General features: G+C 54.4%; 1 protein-coding gene and 1 long non-coding RNA gene across 2 annotated transcripts; one reads left to right on the forward strand and one right to left on the reverse strand.

The window, feature by feature from the left end:
* Window positions 1-608: 608 nt before the first annotated feature.
* On the forward strand, window positions 609-4,072 carry LOC106737781 (phospholipase A2 inhibitor and Ly6/PLAUR domain-containing protein). Its single transcript, XM_019496274.2, has 5 exons — window positions 609-657; window positions 2,058-2,174; window positions 2,257-2,412; window positions 2,665-2,808; window positions 3,927-4,072. The coding sequence occupies exons 1-5, from the start codon at window positions 609-611 to the stop codon at window positions 4,070-4,072; spliced, it is 612 nt and encodes a 203-aa protein (XP_019351819.1).
* A 2,173-nt stretch (window positions 4,073-6,245) lies between these two features.
* Window positions 6,246-14,040, reverse strand: LOC132245731 (uncharacterized). Its single transcript, XR_009457452.1, has 5 exons — window positions 9,971-14,040; window positions 8,909-9,025; window positions 8,522-8,676; window positions 6,714-6,857; window positions 6,246-6,522 (listed from the first exon to the last, which is right to left on the reverse strand). It is a non-coding gene; the product is annotated as an uncharacterized LOC132245731 (long non-coding RNA).
* Between the last annotated feature and the right edge of the window lie 880 nt (window positions 14,041-14,920).

Below are 14,920 nucleotides of genomic sequence, written 5' to 3' on the forward strand. Positions count from 1 at the left end.
GGAGGTCCCCTCTAGCCCAACGTCTCTGACTGACTCTTTGATTATGGGTTTGTATAGAACAGTTTGTCACATCTAGGGGGTGGCCTAGATGTGACCTCTCAAGGTCCCTTCCAGCCCAACATCTCTGTGATGCAATGACTTTGTTGGCCAGCCTATGACTCACCTTCTGGCCTCCACCAATGATGCCCAACCTATTTCCAAACTTGCAGCTCCACAGGGCGCCCTGTAGGCTGGGAACTGGTCTGGGTTGCTGGGGGCAGAGGTGTCACTGGGCCCAGCTGGATACAGGGCCCTGTCATATATAGCCCTGCTGGGCAGAGCCATGAGTGGGCATGGCCACCATCTTAAAGGGCCAGGCACCCAAGAAACAAGTCGAGGAGGAGGCGCCAAATACCGAGGAGGACGTCCCTATCACGGCATGGGCGCGAGTGATGGGGAAGGGACCCTCCCACTGCCGGCGGCAGGGACGCAACGCAATGGAAGTTCCCACGGGAAGCTCGGCGCCAGGGATTAGCTCTGGCGCCGGCCTCCGCCCCCCTCCCTTCTACCTCATGGCTCCCGGCCTATAAATCCCCACCGGCTCCGTACAGTTCCCAACACTGGCAGCCATGGGCGCCCTCCTCACTCTAGGCCTCCTGGCTGCTCTCCTGGCTTCAGGTGAGCTTCCCCCCTGCCATGGCTCCAGGCCAGGAGCTGGTAATTAGATCTGGGAGCTTGTTAATTAATTTTCTGGGAGAACCCTACAGGTGTCCGAGGCTTCTTATTGGCCGGAGGGGGGAGCACGGCAGAGGCAATGAAGCCTCATCACGAAGGGGCTTTTCAAGGGGGTAGAAAGGAACAGCTGGGGATGGTTAGAGCCTGGACGCCTAGGTTCTTTGGCAGGGTCTGGGATAGGGCTTGAAGCCCAGATGCCTGGCTTCTCTGGGATGGGGCTAGGGTCCTGTGGGATGCAGGATACCTGGGTCCCTGGGGGCTTTTCTGGCCAGCGTTTGGGAGTCCAAGCAGGGGGCGCTAGACCGAGTTGTCCCACCCCAAGAACGTGGCTTGGAGCACGTGGCTCGTGGTCCTCCACTATGGTCACCTCTGTCTGCCGCCGCTTGCACAGGTCCGCCCCTGGAAGGGTTAATGCCCCGGGGCTGCCACAGATGGCTGTCACCTCCAGGGCTGGAATTCAGCCGAGATAGGCAGGGTGGGGGTGGGCAGCATGAAGGAGGGCGGGGGGACACAACGCCAGATCCCCCAGGGCCCAGATATGATGATGGGCAGGGAAACCGGGAGGACGAGTGTGTGGGCCCGGAGGGAGTGAGCATGTGTGTGTGTGTGTGTCCTGGATGCCTGGGTTCTGTGTGCGCATGTTGGATACCTAGACTTTGTGTGTGTGTGTGTGTGTGTGTGTGTGTGTGTGCATCCTGGATTCAGAGTGCACAAGTGTATATGTGCGTGTGTGTGTGTGTGTCCCCACCAGAAGCCTGGATTCTATGAGTGTGTGAGCATTTGTGTCCTGGGCACCTGGGTTCCATGTGTCTGTGTCCCAGATACCTGCGTGTGTGTGGGTGTGTGTGCGTGTGTGCATGCATATCCCCCAGACATGCACACGTGCACATGTGTGTGTGTGAGAATGTCCCAAACGCCTGGATTCTGTGTGTCTGTGTGTGTCTGTGTGTCCCGGATGCATTGTGTGTGCATGTGTGTGTGTGACACCTGGGTTGTATGTGTGTGTGTGTGTGTGTGTGTGTATGTGTGGGGGGGGTGTTCCTGGATTCTGTGTGTGCATGTGTGCGCCCCAGATGCCTGGGTTCTGTGTGTGTGTATGTGTCTGCGTGTGCATGCGTTTCCGGAGGGAAAAAAGACTCTGGGCGCAGGTGGGGGAGAGAACCCAGCCCCCAGCCCCCATCTCCCTCACGGATTTGTGCCCCCACCCCCTTAGCAGCTCTGATGAAGCAGGGCGCAACACCAGAACAGAAGCAGGGAGGCCTGGGGCGCAAGACTGGAGGCGGGAGGGGAGGGGCATCTCTAGTCACGCCTCCTCTGACCCGGCCTATCACCTGCCTCCCCAGGCTCTGCCCTGCGCTGTGAGGAGTGCTTTGCTTTTACCACTGCCTGCTCTGGCCCGGTGCTGCCCTGCGACCCTGGGGAGGGGGCCTGTGTGAGCGGAGTGGGGCACTACACCTTGGGTGAGTACTGGGGGAGTCCTGCAGGGGGCATGTGGGGGCAGGCCTCAGGGGTCACAGGTCACATATACTTTGTTCCCACCAGGAGAGGGACGGACCCTCTCGGTGGCCGTCAGGTCCTGTCTGGAGCCAAGCAGCTGCAGCCAGCGCCATTTCAGCCTCACCTTCCGGCCTGGCATGGCCATGCGGATGAACTTCACCTGCTGCCACCAGGACGGCTGCAACACAGGGGTCGTGGAGCGTGAGTATCCGGGGGGTGGGACCCCTGCCCTCCCCCATTGCTCTAACCACCCCCTAAATCGCACTCCCCTCCCAGAGCAGGGAATGAACCCAGGCATCCGGGCTGCCAGTGGGAACCCGCCACACCCCACTGTCCTGCCAGAGCCAGAGAGGACACAGGTGTCCAGGCCTCAGGACTCCCACAGCCATCCCTGAATGGAGAGAGAACCCAGGTGTCCGGGCTCCCAGCCCCATTCACCTCTTGTGTCCCCAGTGCCGTCCGTGAGCTCCACCTCCAATGGCCGGTCCTGCCCATCCTGCTTTGCAGAGGGGGCCGATCACTGTGATCACATGACGCCGCTGCCCTGCACTGGGGAGGAAGATCATTGCTTTGAGTTCACTGGGACGATAACAGCAGGTAACGCTCACGCCAACCCCCCTCTGCTGAACTAGAGAAAACCCATCCCGGACACCGCTACTCTCACCCCCAGTTTCGCTCCCCTCCCAGAGCTGGAGAGAACCCTGGCATCTGGGCTCTCAACCCCACCTATTCTCACCCCCCAGCTCCCAGTCCCCTCCCGGAGCTGAAGGGAACCCAGGCGTCTGAGCTCCCAGACCCCCCTGCTCTCAATCCCCTGGGCACCAGAGCTGGAGAGAACCCAGGTGTCCAGGCTCCCATCCCCTTCGTGCTGCTCCCCACACCTTTCCCCATGTAAAAATCAGCCCTCCAAACTCAAAGTGCCTGTTCCAAGTTGATTTTTGATCCCTGGAATAGAAGCAGGGAGACACTGGGTTCAAAGGGCCACCAAGATGGCTGCCAGCAGCAGGGGTGGAGCCTAGCATTAACCCTCTCCCAGCTGCTGAGCTGGCTTTTGGATCGTGAACTTCTGCCAGCAGCCTGGGGGCTCTGGATGAGGCCATAACAGGAAATTCCTGCTGCCTGTGTGCCGTCTCCTGGGATACCTCCACTTCCTGGATGGTCTGTGTTCCCCGGTGGCCTGACTATGCTCCACCATTGGCCAGAACTCCCCCCCGATTCTGCCTTCCAAACCGAGGTCTTGTCATGGGGTGTGGGGGCTGGGGTCGTATGCTAGGAAATATGGTAGGCCTTCCTTCTCCCATAGAGAGAACCTAAGGGTCCGGCCTCCAAGCACCAAGACACCCAATCTCCTATCCTGGGTGGGAGTTTTACTGGATGTCTCCATCGCCTCCATGCTGGAGAGAACCCAGGCATCCCGGCACCCCCATCACCCTACTCATCTGTTAGAAGTGGGAAAGAACCCAGGTGTCCCGCTCCTCACTCGCTCTCCCTCTCACCTCCCAGATCCCTCTCCCCTCCCAGAGGTGGGGGTAGAACCCGGGTGTCCCAGTTCCCACCCCCCTGCTGTAACCCACCAAACCCCTTCCTCCTTATAGACCTAGATAAAGAACCCAGGTGTCCGACTCCCTGCCCTTCCTGCTGCAACCCATATCTCAGAGCCTCAGAGGGAACACAGGCGTCCGGGTTCCCAACCCTCCTTCTCTCTTCCCCTCCAGGCAATGCCTCCCTGACCAAGTCTTCGGCAGGGTGCGCGGCCCCTGGTGCTTGCCGCAAGAGAGTCGGGGTCACCAAATATGCCCGGGGAGTCTTCGACACCCTCACCCGAGCCGTGTGCTACCCAGCGCCCCGTGACGAGCTCTGAGCCCAGGGCCGGGCCTGCCCCTGGGCATGGGGGCACCCTCCCGTGGCTCCCACTCACTGTTGCTGCTCTGGGGCTAGGGAGTGTTTTTGGGAGACGGGGATGGTTTCTGTGAGGCCCAATAAAAACCTGGAGGAATCTTTGTCATCACGAATCTGCCTCATTTCTAAGGGCAAAAGAGCGGGGAGGGAGGGTGTCCAGGCTCCCAGCACCCTTTGCTCCAACCTGTCCAGCTACCATGCCCCTCCTAGAGCTAGAGAACCCAGGTGACCCGGGTCCCAGAGCTGGAGAGCCCAGGCATCCAGGATCCCTGTTTTAACCCACCAGACCTCACTCCCCTTCGCAGGGCTGGGAGGGAGCCCTGGCGTCTGAGCTCCCAGCCCTTTGCTCTAAGCTCCCAGGCCCCACTCCTCCCCCAGAGCTGGAGACCCCAGGAGACCTCAGGCATCCAGGTTCCTCCATGGTCTGACTGACGAGATCTCAGATCCATCCCAGAGCTGGGAAAAGAACCCAGGTGTCTGGGACCTCAGGGGACCTCCCCACCACATGCAGCTGCTTGTGTCCCTTCTCCAAACAATGAGAGCCTGGCTCGCTGTGAGCCCTTTGCTGACAGCTTTGCATTGCCATGGGGGATTGGCTGGGAGGGGGAACAAGGTGGGGCAGGACTCCTGGGTCCCTTCCCTCCCCATGACAAATGAAATCATGAGAACATAAGACCCAGCCTCATTAGTCTCTCCCCCACCCCACCACTCATCCTTGCTGCCCTTCTCTGGACCTTCTCCAGTTCTTCTATCTCCTTCAGGTGGTCTGGGGACCAGAAATGGGTGCAGTAATTCAAAGTGTGGACACACCGCGGAGGCAGCACTTGACCTTATGGGTCATTACAATCTACCTGATTCCTGCCAATCTCTTCATTGCACAGGCATTAACACCTCCTCGCTCCCATTTTTCAAATGGTCTTGAGCTTCCACCAGTGCTGTCCCTAGGGGACAGCGAATTGGGGCGACTGCCCTGGGCCCTGCGCTTGGGGGGGGGGGGGGGCACAGAGCTGGGCAGAGCGGCTGTGGCCATGGCCCCTCCTGCATGCCCCACCTGGAGCTGGCAGTTCAGCCCTGCACTGTGGAAGAAGCATGGAGACTCCCTCCCCACTTTGCGGGGGTACCACGGCTCCGCGCAGTGTTAAGGGGGCCCTGCACAGGCTTATTTCCCCCGGGCCCTGCACCACCCTAGGGCCTGCTCTGTCTTCCACCATCAAGCCAACCCTCCCTTCACCAGTTGGACTATCTGCAAGATGTTCCCAGGAACGTGGCTCCCATTTCATGGCTCTGAAGATTGGTTTTATGTCTTTCTTTTTTTGAACCCTAGCTTAAAAAACATTCACTCAGGCACAGAATTGACTTCTAACAAAGGATAGGATGCATCCTCCAGAGACTCCTAGAGCAGTGGGACTGGGAGGGACCTCTGGAGGTCACATCTAGTCCAGCACCATCTCTGAGGCTGGATCAGCCGTGTCCAAACCATCCCACTACAGAAGAAGCACCCCCTCACCCCCCAAAATTGGTACCAATCTGAGCATGGCATCGCCGGGGATCCTGGTTTTCTCTGATAAAAAAAAATCCCAAATTTTCTGATTTAAAAAAGTAATATTTTACACACACACACACACACACACACACACATTTGTGTAAGAGAGTGTGTGTGTATGGATTTAGGGTTAACTGTTTTAAATCAGAAAATTTGGGATTTTTTTAAATCTGGTTTCTTCTTATTTTTTTAAACTAGGAAACCTGGGTATCACCAGTGGGATGGGGGTGACACCAGGAGGCAGAAGAGCAGACAATGAGCCGAGGGCTGGCAGGGCACCCATGGCTGTGAGATCTCCGGTGCAGGAATTGGCCCAACAATGAGCCAGGCCAAAGCCAGGGTTGGTTTGCACCTTTGAGACTGACTTGTGCAGAGATCAGGGGTTTGGGAACACACAGCCAGAGGAGGTCTATTAAAATATGGTCACTAAACTGAGAGGGCTAAAGGAAGTGCAAGTAGCTCCCAGCCCCCTGGATGCACATGCTAACAAGGATATGTAAATAACAAGCTGAAATCGGGATAGCATGGGGGGGCATGTCGAAAATGGGCACACGCAGTCTGCATGGTATATAGGGGGACAGGACACGGGGAAGATTGCTCCATGCTTTTATTCAGCCAATGTGGTGCCATGAAACACCGCTGTGAAACATGCTGTGAGAGAAACTGTAGCCACTTATGGCTGGCGGGAAGGGGCTTCCTGGCTCAGGAGAGTGGCGGGGTCCCCAGTCAGGTGTGATGGGGAGCTGGGTAGCAGGCAACATCGGTGAGGATATCAAAGGTGTTTTTGATGTACTTGGTCACCCCAAATCTCTTATCACAGATCCCGGGAGAGCCACAGCCAAACGCAGACTTGAGGAGCGTAACGTTACCTGGAGAGGAGGAGAGAAAGAGCCTTGAGGGCTTGGAGATGTCTGGGCTTCTTCCCTCCCTGCTGAACCCCAGGCTTGGCATGTTGGCAAGGAGGTCGGGTCTGGTGGATCAGACCAGAGCAGTGCTGGGATCCAGTACACCTGGGTTCACCCCCAGGCCTGGGATGGGCATGGGTTGGGGCAGGCATTACCAGCTACTAGAATCCCAGTGAACTCGATACACTGATCTTCATCGCTGGTACAGGGTATCATCTTGGTGCTCTTACACTTCTTCCCTCCCAACTCTACGCATGATGGACACATCCGACCATTGGGCTCTGACTTCGAGGTTGGCACTGGAGACAGAAGGATAAAGGAGGACAGCTCAGCCGGGGGCGGGGGGGGGGGGTATCTGGTAGGTTACAGGAGGAGGGGGTAAGACCCTGGACACCTGGGTTCTCTCCCAGCCCTGGAAGAGCAGTGAGGTCTGCTGGGCTGGTGGACGGGGGGATGCGGCCAAGAATCATACAAAATGAGGGTTGAAGGGACCTCAGGAGGTCACATCTAGACTAACCCCCTGCTCCAAGCAGGTCCAGCCCCAACTAGATCATCCCAGTCAAGGCTTTGTCTAGTTGGGTCTTCAAAACTTCCAAGGATGGAGACCCCACCACACCTCTCTGGGGAGCCTGTTCCAGTGTTTTACTTCCCTTCTCATGAGAAAGATCTTCTTAATATCCAACTTCAACTTCCCTTGCCCTATGGAAGCACCGGGGGAGCAGGGAGAGCTCAGATGCCTTGGAAAGAAAGTCCTGAGGAGAGGGGAAAGGAGCTGGGCATATTCAGTTGGTGAAAAAGGCACTCAGGAGGGGACCTGAGAGCCATCTGCTGATACTCTGCTATAAAGAAGAAAGCTGTCTCTCATACTGCAGAGAGCAGGATGTGGACCAGTGCCTTGATGTGACAGGTTTAGATTAGAGATTAGGATAAAATACTCCACTGTCAGAGCCAGGAGGCAGTGGAGTGATTGCTCAGGGGAGTTATGGACTCTTCGTCATGGGAGAGGTTCAAGGAGAGGTTGGAGAGCCACTTGTGGGGGGTGATCGGGGCATAGCAATGTCTATGTCCTACTAGGGGGATGTCCGAGGCTTCTGGGCTTTGCTGGTTGTCTCTCCTCTTCCTGCTCCATGTGTCAGGGGGTTCTTAAGCCTCCTCCAGAGGCATTGGTGATGGCTGTAGCCCAGGCTGGGGATGGGGACTGGGCTGTGCCAATGTTCCTGCTGGGACCAACCCCAGAGGGTCCTGGCTAGAGGGCCTTGCCCCTCCACTCCAGGCCAGACTGATGCTGCATTTTGGGTCAAGAAGGAATATTTCCCCAGGTCATATTGATATGGACTGGGGGGGCTTTGCCTTCTTTTCTATCGGGGGGCATGGCCTTTATCTGGCATCTTTGGAGAATATATTATCAACCTTCTATAGAAGCAGGACATGGGCCCCCTGCTTTCCTGTGGCAGGTTGGGGTGTAATGTCTTGTGTCATGTCAGGGTTGATGGTTGTCTTGGGTAGAGTTTAGATGATGGATTTGTCTGGGCTGGTTTGAACAGGGCTGATCCTGCCTCAGGCAGGAGACTGGATTAGATGGGACTTCTGAAGGTCCCTTCCAGCCCAACTTCTCCATGACTCCATGACCATGACTATGGCAGGGGTGGGCAAAATGTGGCCCAGGGGCCGAATGCAGCCCGCCAGGCCATTCTATCTGGCCTGCAGAGACCCTAAAAAATTTAGAAAATTCATATTTATCTGCCCTGGGCTGCCTGTTGTGCGGCCCTTGATGGCTTGCCAAAACTCAGTAAGCAGCCCTCTGCCCAAAATAATTGCCTGTCCCTGCTCTATGGCTATGACTCTAAGACCTCTGGAAGTCCCTTCCAGCCCAATTTCTCCATGACTCCATGACCATGACTATGACTCTATGACCTCTGAACATCCCTTCCACCCCACTTCTCCATGACTCTATGAAATGTACCTTCGGGTACCCCGTGGTTGCATCCATCCTCATTGCAGTAGGTGAAAAGTTAATGCGGAGGCTGCTGTCTGGCTGGAAAGTTGCAACGAAGGGTCTTATCTGGTGACTTGTCTCCTCCAGGCAAGACTTGGCCCGTAAGGTCCCAGATTTTCCAACTGTGGAGGAAACAGTCCAGCTCAGCCCCTGGCACCAGCCCCCAACTTGGATCCAACCTGATGCTTCCAACATCTCCTACACAGCCTCTATCTCCAGCCTCAGGGTCCCCCCTCAGGTCCCCATCCTCCTTCGCTCCCCTGCAGTGCCCCTTGCTGGCCACCCCCTTCTTGTCCCACCTGGGAGCAAAGCCTTGGAAGTCCAGGAGAGGAAGAGGGCTCCAGAGTCACTCACGTAACTTGTAGCTGGTTATGACATTCACGTATGTGTCATCTGAGGGGCCGCAGGTGGTCAGGGAGCCGTCGCAGGGCCCCAAAAAGGACAGGCAGTCATAACACTGGAGGGAGTTCCCTGCACATGGAAGAGTTGTGTATCAATACAGCAACCGGCCACAGGGGCAGCTCTTCTGGGCTTCCCCTGATGCCCAGAGCAAACCAGAAAACTTTTCTTTCCTGTTCAAGTCAAAAGAGCTCACAGATTCAGCAGCTGGGCATCTGGGTAGATACTGATTGAATATATCATCTCCGTAAGCACCCAAGAGCCTGGTTTGGGCCTGAAATGCAGCTACCGAGAGTCATTCTTAGGCTCCAGAAGATCCAAACACTGACTGTCTACCCTAATGAGCCACCAAGCACTGAACACCAATAGCCAACCACTGACTGTCTACCCCAGCCAACCTCTGAGCACCAAACAACAACAGCTAACCGACTATCTACCACAACCAACCACCAAGCACCCAACACTGATAGCTAGCTACTGGCCATCTACCCCAACCAAACACCAATAGCTAACCACTGACCATCAACCCCAACCAACCACCAAGCACTGAACATCAACAGCCAACCACCAGCCATCAACCCCAGTCAACCACCAAGCACCGAACACCAACAGCCTGTCTACCCCAACCAGCCACCGAGTCAACCACAAAGACAAAACAACCAAGCAAACCCACAGCTTCATCTCCCTGCAACTGACTCCTAGGAGACTCCCCAGTTCAGGGTAATTTCAGCTCATGAATTGGGGCACCATATACAGTTGACCCTGGATCTCCACCATCTCTGGGGATTCTCCAGGAGAGCTTCTGTTTCCCTCTCACTCAAACTCCCTGCTTCCCCAGAGACCCCTTCCTCCATCCAACCCCCCACAAAGAGTCTCAATCAACCCTCCAGGTTTTGCAAACTAAATAGAGAGGAATTACAAAGTTTCCCTCTGCTTCAAATACCCAGAAACCTAGCCCAGAGACGGCCAATCTAGGGGGAGAGATAGCATCATGGAAAGAATGGAGCTGAAACTCACCCGGAGCTAGGAGAGCAGACAGGAGACTGAAGAGGAGCAGGATACCCATGGCTGCAGGTCTTCAGGGTACAGATCTGTCTGGGGAGGAGTGGATATTTAAGGGCAGGGAATGGTGCTGATGGGATCTGAGTGTCCCTGGAAGGTTACCCATGTTCCTGGTGCAATCCATGAGGGTGTGCTAGGCAAGTGCTAGCAGCTCATCTTGCTACATTGGCTCAAATTCTGCCCATATGGAGCCCTCCTTGTGACACTTCCATCATATTCCAGCCAATTGTTATCATGGATGCTGTGCGGGCCGGGAGTGATCGGGGCCCTTTTTTCGCGCCGCGGGCTGTGGCCAGCAGCCCGGACACGCTGGGTCGGAGAAAGCAGGTGACACGCTAGAATTAGGCACAGATGCTTAGTGGTTGATTCAAGATTGTTTACTTACACTGTAGATGTTCGTGGTGTAGGCTGGAGAACTTCCAGGTAAAACTCCGCTTAAATCCCCGTTTGAGGACTCGGACAGAACTCACACTCACACGGAGTTGTCGAGGCTCCGTGGATCCTTTTTGCGCGCAGGGAAGAGGGATATGTCGAGGATTGCGCTTGGCGACGGGGAGAAGAATCGATAGGTGATCAGTCTATCGATCAGCAGCCGCAGGTCAAAACTCCGTAGAGGCACTCTGCAGCGTGCTCAAAGTTCTCCGACTTGGGCGGAAACCATCCAAGCCTCTTATACGGCTAACAAGCCAATCGTTAGCCGCCACGTGGGAATAATTTAACACTAGCCAATAGTGGGGCTCGAATTTGAATACAAATGGCGGGAACTCCTTGCAACGTGCATTTCTGTGCTGCAACAGAGAAATGCACCCTGCAAAGAAAGCTCTAAACGGCGGGAACATAATTCAGTGGTGCCGAAGCACACACAAAAACAAAATCACACCCTTGGGTTGTGACAGATGCCAGCTCCTTGGTTACCCAACTCACACACTGGGGGTCTCCAGGATGGCGTCTGTTTCTCCTTGGCCAAGCTTCCTTCCTACTCTAGAGAACCTTTCCCCCATCCAAGCTTTCTCCCCACAAATCTTTGTGCAACACCCCAGGAATTTTGCCAAATGGACAAAAAAAAAAGCATTGTGAAATCCCATCCCACTCTAAATGCCTGATGGCTTGGCCCAGAGCTGGCCAATCTGGGCAGAGAAAGCATCACAGATGGGATGGGGAGGAAATTTACATGTAACCAGGAGAGCAGACAGGAGGCCAAGGACAAGCAAGATGCTTGTGGCTGCTGGGTCTCAGGGGCACAGATGGGTCTGAGGGTGGAGGAGATTTATAGGCACGGAGCAGTGTCAATGGATCTGGGTGTCCTGTGAAGGGTCCATGGATCGATTACTTGGAGCCAATGGTAGAGCACCCTGACGATATGGGTAGCAGGTGCTATTGGCTTATCTCTCCCACCCTTCTGCCCTCAGCTGGTGTTCAGCCCATCTGGTCCTCAACTTTCCATGTTTGACTGACATTTTCCCTTCTCTCACATTGATGTCTCCATTGGACATCCAGTCCAACCCTTCGGTGACACGATCTGCTAGATCCTCATTCTCTCCCATGGTCCATGGTTGGGTCTCACCAGCTTCCCAAGGCTGTGCACATTCTTGAGTAGAGGGAGCCAGAGTCTTCTGCCCAAACGCTTGGCTAGATTTTCTGCCTCTTGGTCCTTGACCTCAGGGACAGAGCTCACATGGCTGCATTGACCCTTGGGTCAGAGGATACAAGACTGGGCTTTCCTAGCAGATGAAACCTAGGACTCCTGGCCCCCACTGTATCCCACAGCTTGATCAACCCTGACTTTTACATGCACCTGACTCAACATCAGCAGCTCGTGAAGCTAGTCTAGGAGAGCTAGCAAGGTGCCAAGGGGTATTGCATCATGAAGATTAATGTGAACTCTGTCTACATGGATACTCAGTGTCCCTGGCTCTCCATCAAGCCAAAACATCTATTTTAATTGTCAGTGTGCATCCATGTGAGCTGTGTCCTAAACCAGATCAAGCTGGTACATAATGAGTAGAGAAAGGTTGAGCAGACGCACCTTCCTCTGAACTCATCTCACTTCACAAGAACATAAGAACTGCTGTTCACTGGGTCAGACCATAGGTCTGTCTTGCTCAGTCTTGTGTTTCACACAGCGGAGGCTGGAAGGCAGAGTGACCTGGGTCCAACCAGGGTTTTTCCCACCATTCCTCTCCCACTTGCAGCCTCCAGCATTGAAGGTCTGTGATGTTTTTATTCAGAGGCTGTGCACCCCTCATGCACCCCTCCATATCTAGTGATGCCCATTTCCTTCAAGAAGAGGCCTGGCCTCTTTAATCTCTTCTCCTATGGAAGCCTCTCCATAACACTCATCATCTTTGTTGCCCTTCTCTGGATCTTCTCAAGTTCTTCCATCTCCTTCTGGAGTTGCAGAGACTGGAACTGGGCACAGTATTCAAGGTGTGGATGCACCATAGTTTTATAGAGGGGTATCTTGACAGACCTCTGACATTCTCCCACCTGCTCTTTACCTTTGCCTCTTCCTCTCTCACCCAAACTCAAGCAGATGCAGGGAAATGCTAGATTACCTCACCGCTGAGCAGAAGGCTCCAGTGGTTCTCAACCTTGCTGGACTCAAGGCTCCCCTACCTCATTAAACTCAACCTACCCTTTGTTAGATGTGCGCCTGCCCTCATTTAGCTCAAAGTTCTCTGTTGGAAAATGCCAACTCTTGGCTTTCAGTTGCTTCTTGACTCTGGAACAATCCTAGAGAGAGTCTTCTGATACAAAGAACTCAACAGAGCCATGACAAGGCAGCAGGGTTTGGACACTGGATTCCTATTGGAAATTTTGGGGTTGATCTTGTGGAATTGTGTGTAGACACTTGCTCATTGAACTGGGCATGGCTCCCTTAAAAGGATCTCTTGGTATCCCAGTTGAGAACTACTGGTCTTTAGGTAGGCGGTAGAGGCTCTTGAAATGACCACAGTAGGTCACCCACATTTCACATCTGTAGAGGAGAGTGGGGATAGTGACTGCCTTGTAGACCTGGATCTTGAGGTCTTTTTGAAGATCATAGCAAGGAGCAATGGTTTCAAGTTGCAGCAAGGGACATTTTGGTTGGATATTAGGAAAAACTCTCTCACTAGGAGAGTGGTGAAGCACTGGAAAGTTACCTAGAGAAGTGGTGGAATCTCCATCCTTGGACATTTCTAAGGCCCGGTTCAACAAAGTCCTGACTGGGATGATCTAGTTGTGGCTGGTCCTGCTTTGAGCAGGGGGTTGGACTAGATGTGACCTCCTGAGGTCCCTTCCAGCCCTCATTGTCTATGATTCTAAGTCAAATTGGAAGGGACCTCCATAGGTCATCTAGTCCAACATGAATAAAAATGGTGGGAGTCTACTACAGACCTCCCACCCAAAGTCCTGAGCTTGACCAGGAGTTTGCCCGGGAACTGGCTGAGGCGGCATGCTCCAGGACCATGGTTGTCATGGGTGACTTGAATTACCCGGACATCTCGTGGGAGGATCACTCAGCAAAATCTGAGCGGTTGCAAAGCTTCCTCTCGTGCGTGGATGACCTCTACCTGACTCAAGAAGTCTATGGGCCAACGAGAGGCAAAGTGCTGCTCAACCTGGTACTGGCTACTGGGGATGACCTAGTCGGCGACCTAGTGATTGATGGGAAGCTGGGTGACAGCGACCACGAGCTGATCACCTTCACCATCCGCCGTAAAGCTGGCAAGTCAGTCAGCAACACGCAAGTCCTTGACTTCAGGAAAGCCGACTTTGACAAGCTCAGGAGGCTTGTCAGTGAGGCCCTAAGGGACCATGACCACGGGGAGAGGGGAGTTCAAGAAGAGTGGTTGCTCCTCAGGGAAGCAATCCTCAATGCACAAACTAAATCTATTCTATCTCAGAGGAAAGGCAGCAAGAGGGCACAGCAGCCCCCCTGGCTCTCCAGGGACCTAGCAGACCTCCTGAGGCTAAAAAGAAAGGCCTACAAAGGATGGAGGATGGGAGTCACCTCCAAGGAGGATTATTCTGCACTGGTCCGGTCCTGTAGGGAGCAGACCAGGAAAGCCAAGGCTGCAACTGAACTCCAGCTAGCTTTGAGCATCAAGGACAATAAAAAGTCCTTTTTCAGATATGTGGGGAGCCGGAGGAAAAGCAGGGGCAACGTTGGACCCCTGCTGAACCAGATGGGGCAACTGACAACTGACGCCCAGGAAAAAGCCAACCCATTAAATAGGTACTTTGCGTCGGTCTTTCATCAGTCCCATGGGACGCCCATGCTCACTACGGGACAGGGAAGTCCGGGTGAGGGTGATCCCCTGCCCTCCATTAATGCTGACTTCATGAAGGAACATCTTGAGAAGCTGGATACCTTCAAGTCAGCCGGCCCTGACAATCTTCACCCCAGGGTACTCAAGGAGCTGGCGAGCATCATAGCCCAGCCTCTAGCACGGATCTTTGAAAACTCTTGGCGCTCTGGTGAAGTGCCCGAAGACTGGAAGAAGGCCAATGTGGTGCCTATCTTCAAGAAAGGGAGGAAAGTGGATCCGGCTAACTATAGGCCCATCAGCCTGACTTCTGTCCCGGGGAAGATCTTAGAAAAGTTTATTAAAGAGGCCATCCTTAATGGACTGGCTGACGCCAACATCTTAAGGGATAGCCAGCACGGGTTTGTTGCGGGTAGGTCTTGCTTGACCAATCTCATTTCCTTCTACGACCAGGTGACCTATCACCTGGACAAGGGAGATGAGATCGATGTCATATATCTTGACTTCAAAAAAGCCTTCGATCTGGTATCCCATGATCACCTCTTAGAGAAACTGGCCAATTGTCGCCTTGGGTCCTCCACGATCCACTGGCTGGAAAATTGGCTCCGTGGTCGGACCCAGAGGGTAGTAATTGATGGAAGTCACTCATCGTGGT

Source organism: Alligator mississippiensis, chromosome 15, assembly GCF_030867095.1.
Source record: "Alligator mississippiensis isolate rAllMis1 chromosome 15, rAllMis1, whole genome shotgun sequence".
Classification (NCBI taxonomy): Eukaryota; Metazoa; Chordata; order Crocodylia; family Alligatoridae; genus Alligator; species Alligator mississippiensis.

Coding starts and splice junctions, on each gene's coding strand:
- LOC106737781 (XM_019496274.2), top strand. CDS start 609: ATGGGCGCCCTCCTCACTCTAGGCCTCCTGGCTGCTCTCCTGGCTTCA. Junction 658..2,057: donor GGCTGCTCTCCTGGCTTCAG/GTGAGCTTCCCC, acceptor CTGCCTCCCCAG/GCTCTGCCCTGCGCTGTGAG. Junction 2,175..2,256: donor AGTGGGGCACTACACCTTGG/GTGAGTACTGGG, acceptor TGTTCCCACCAG/GAGAGGGACGGACCCTCTCG.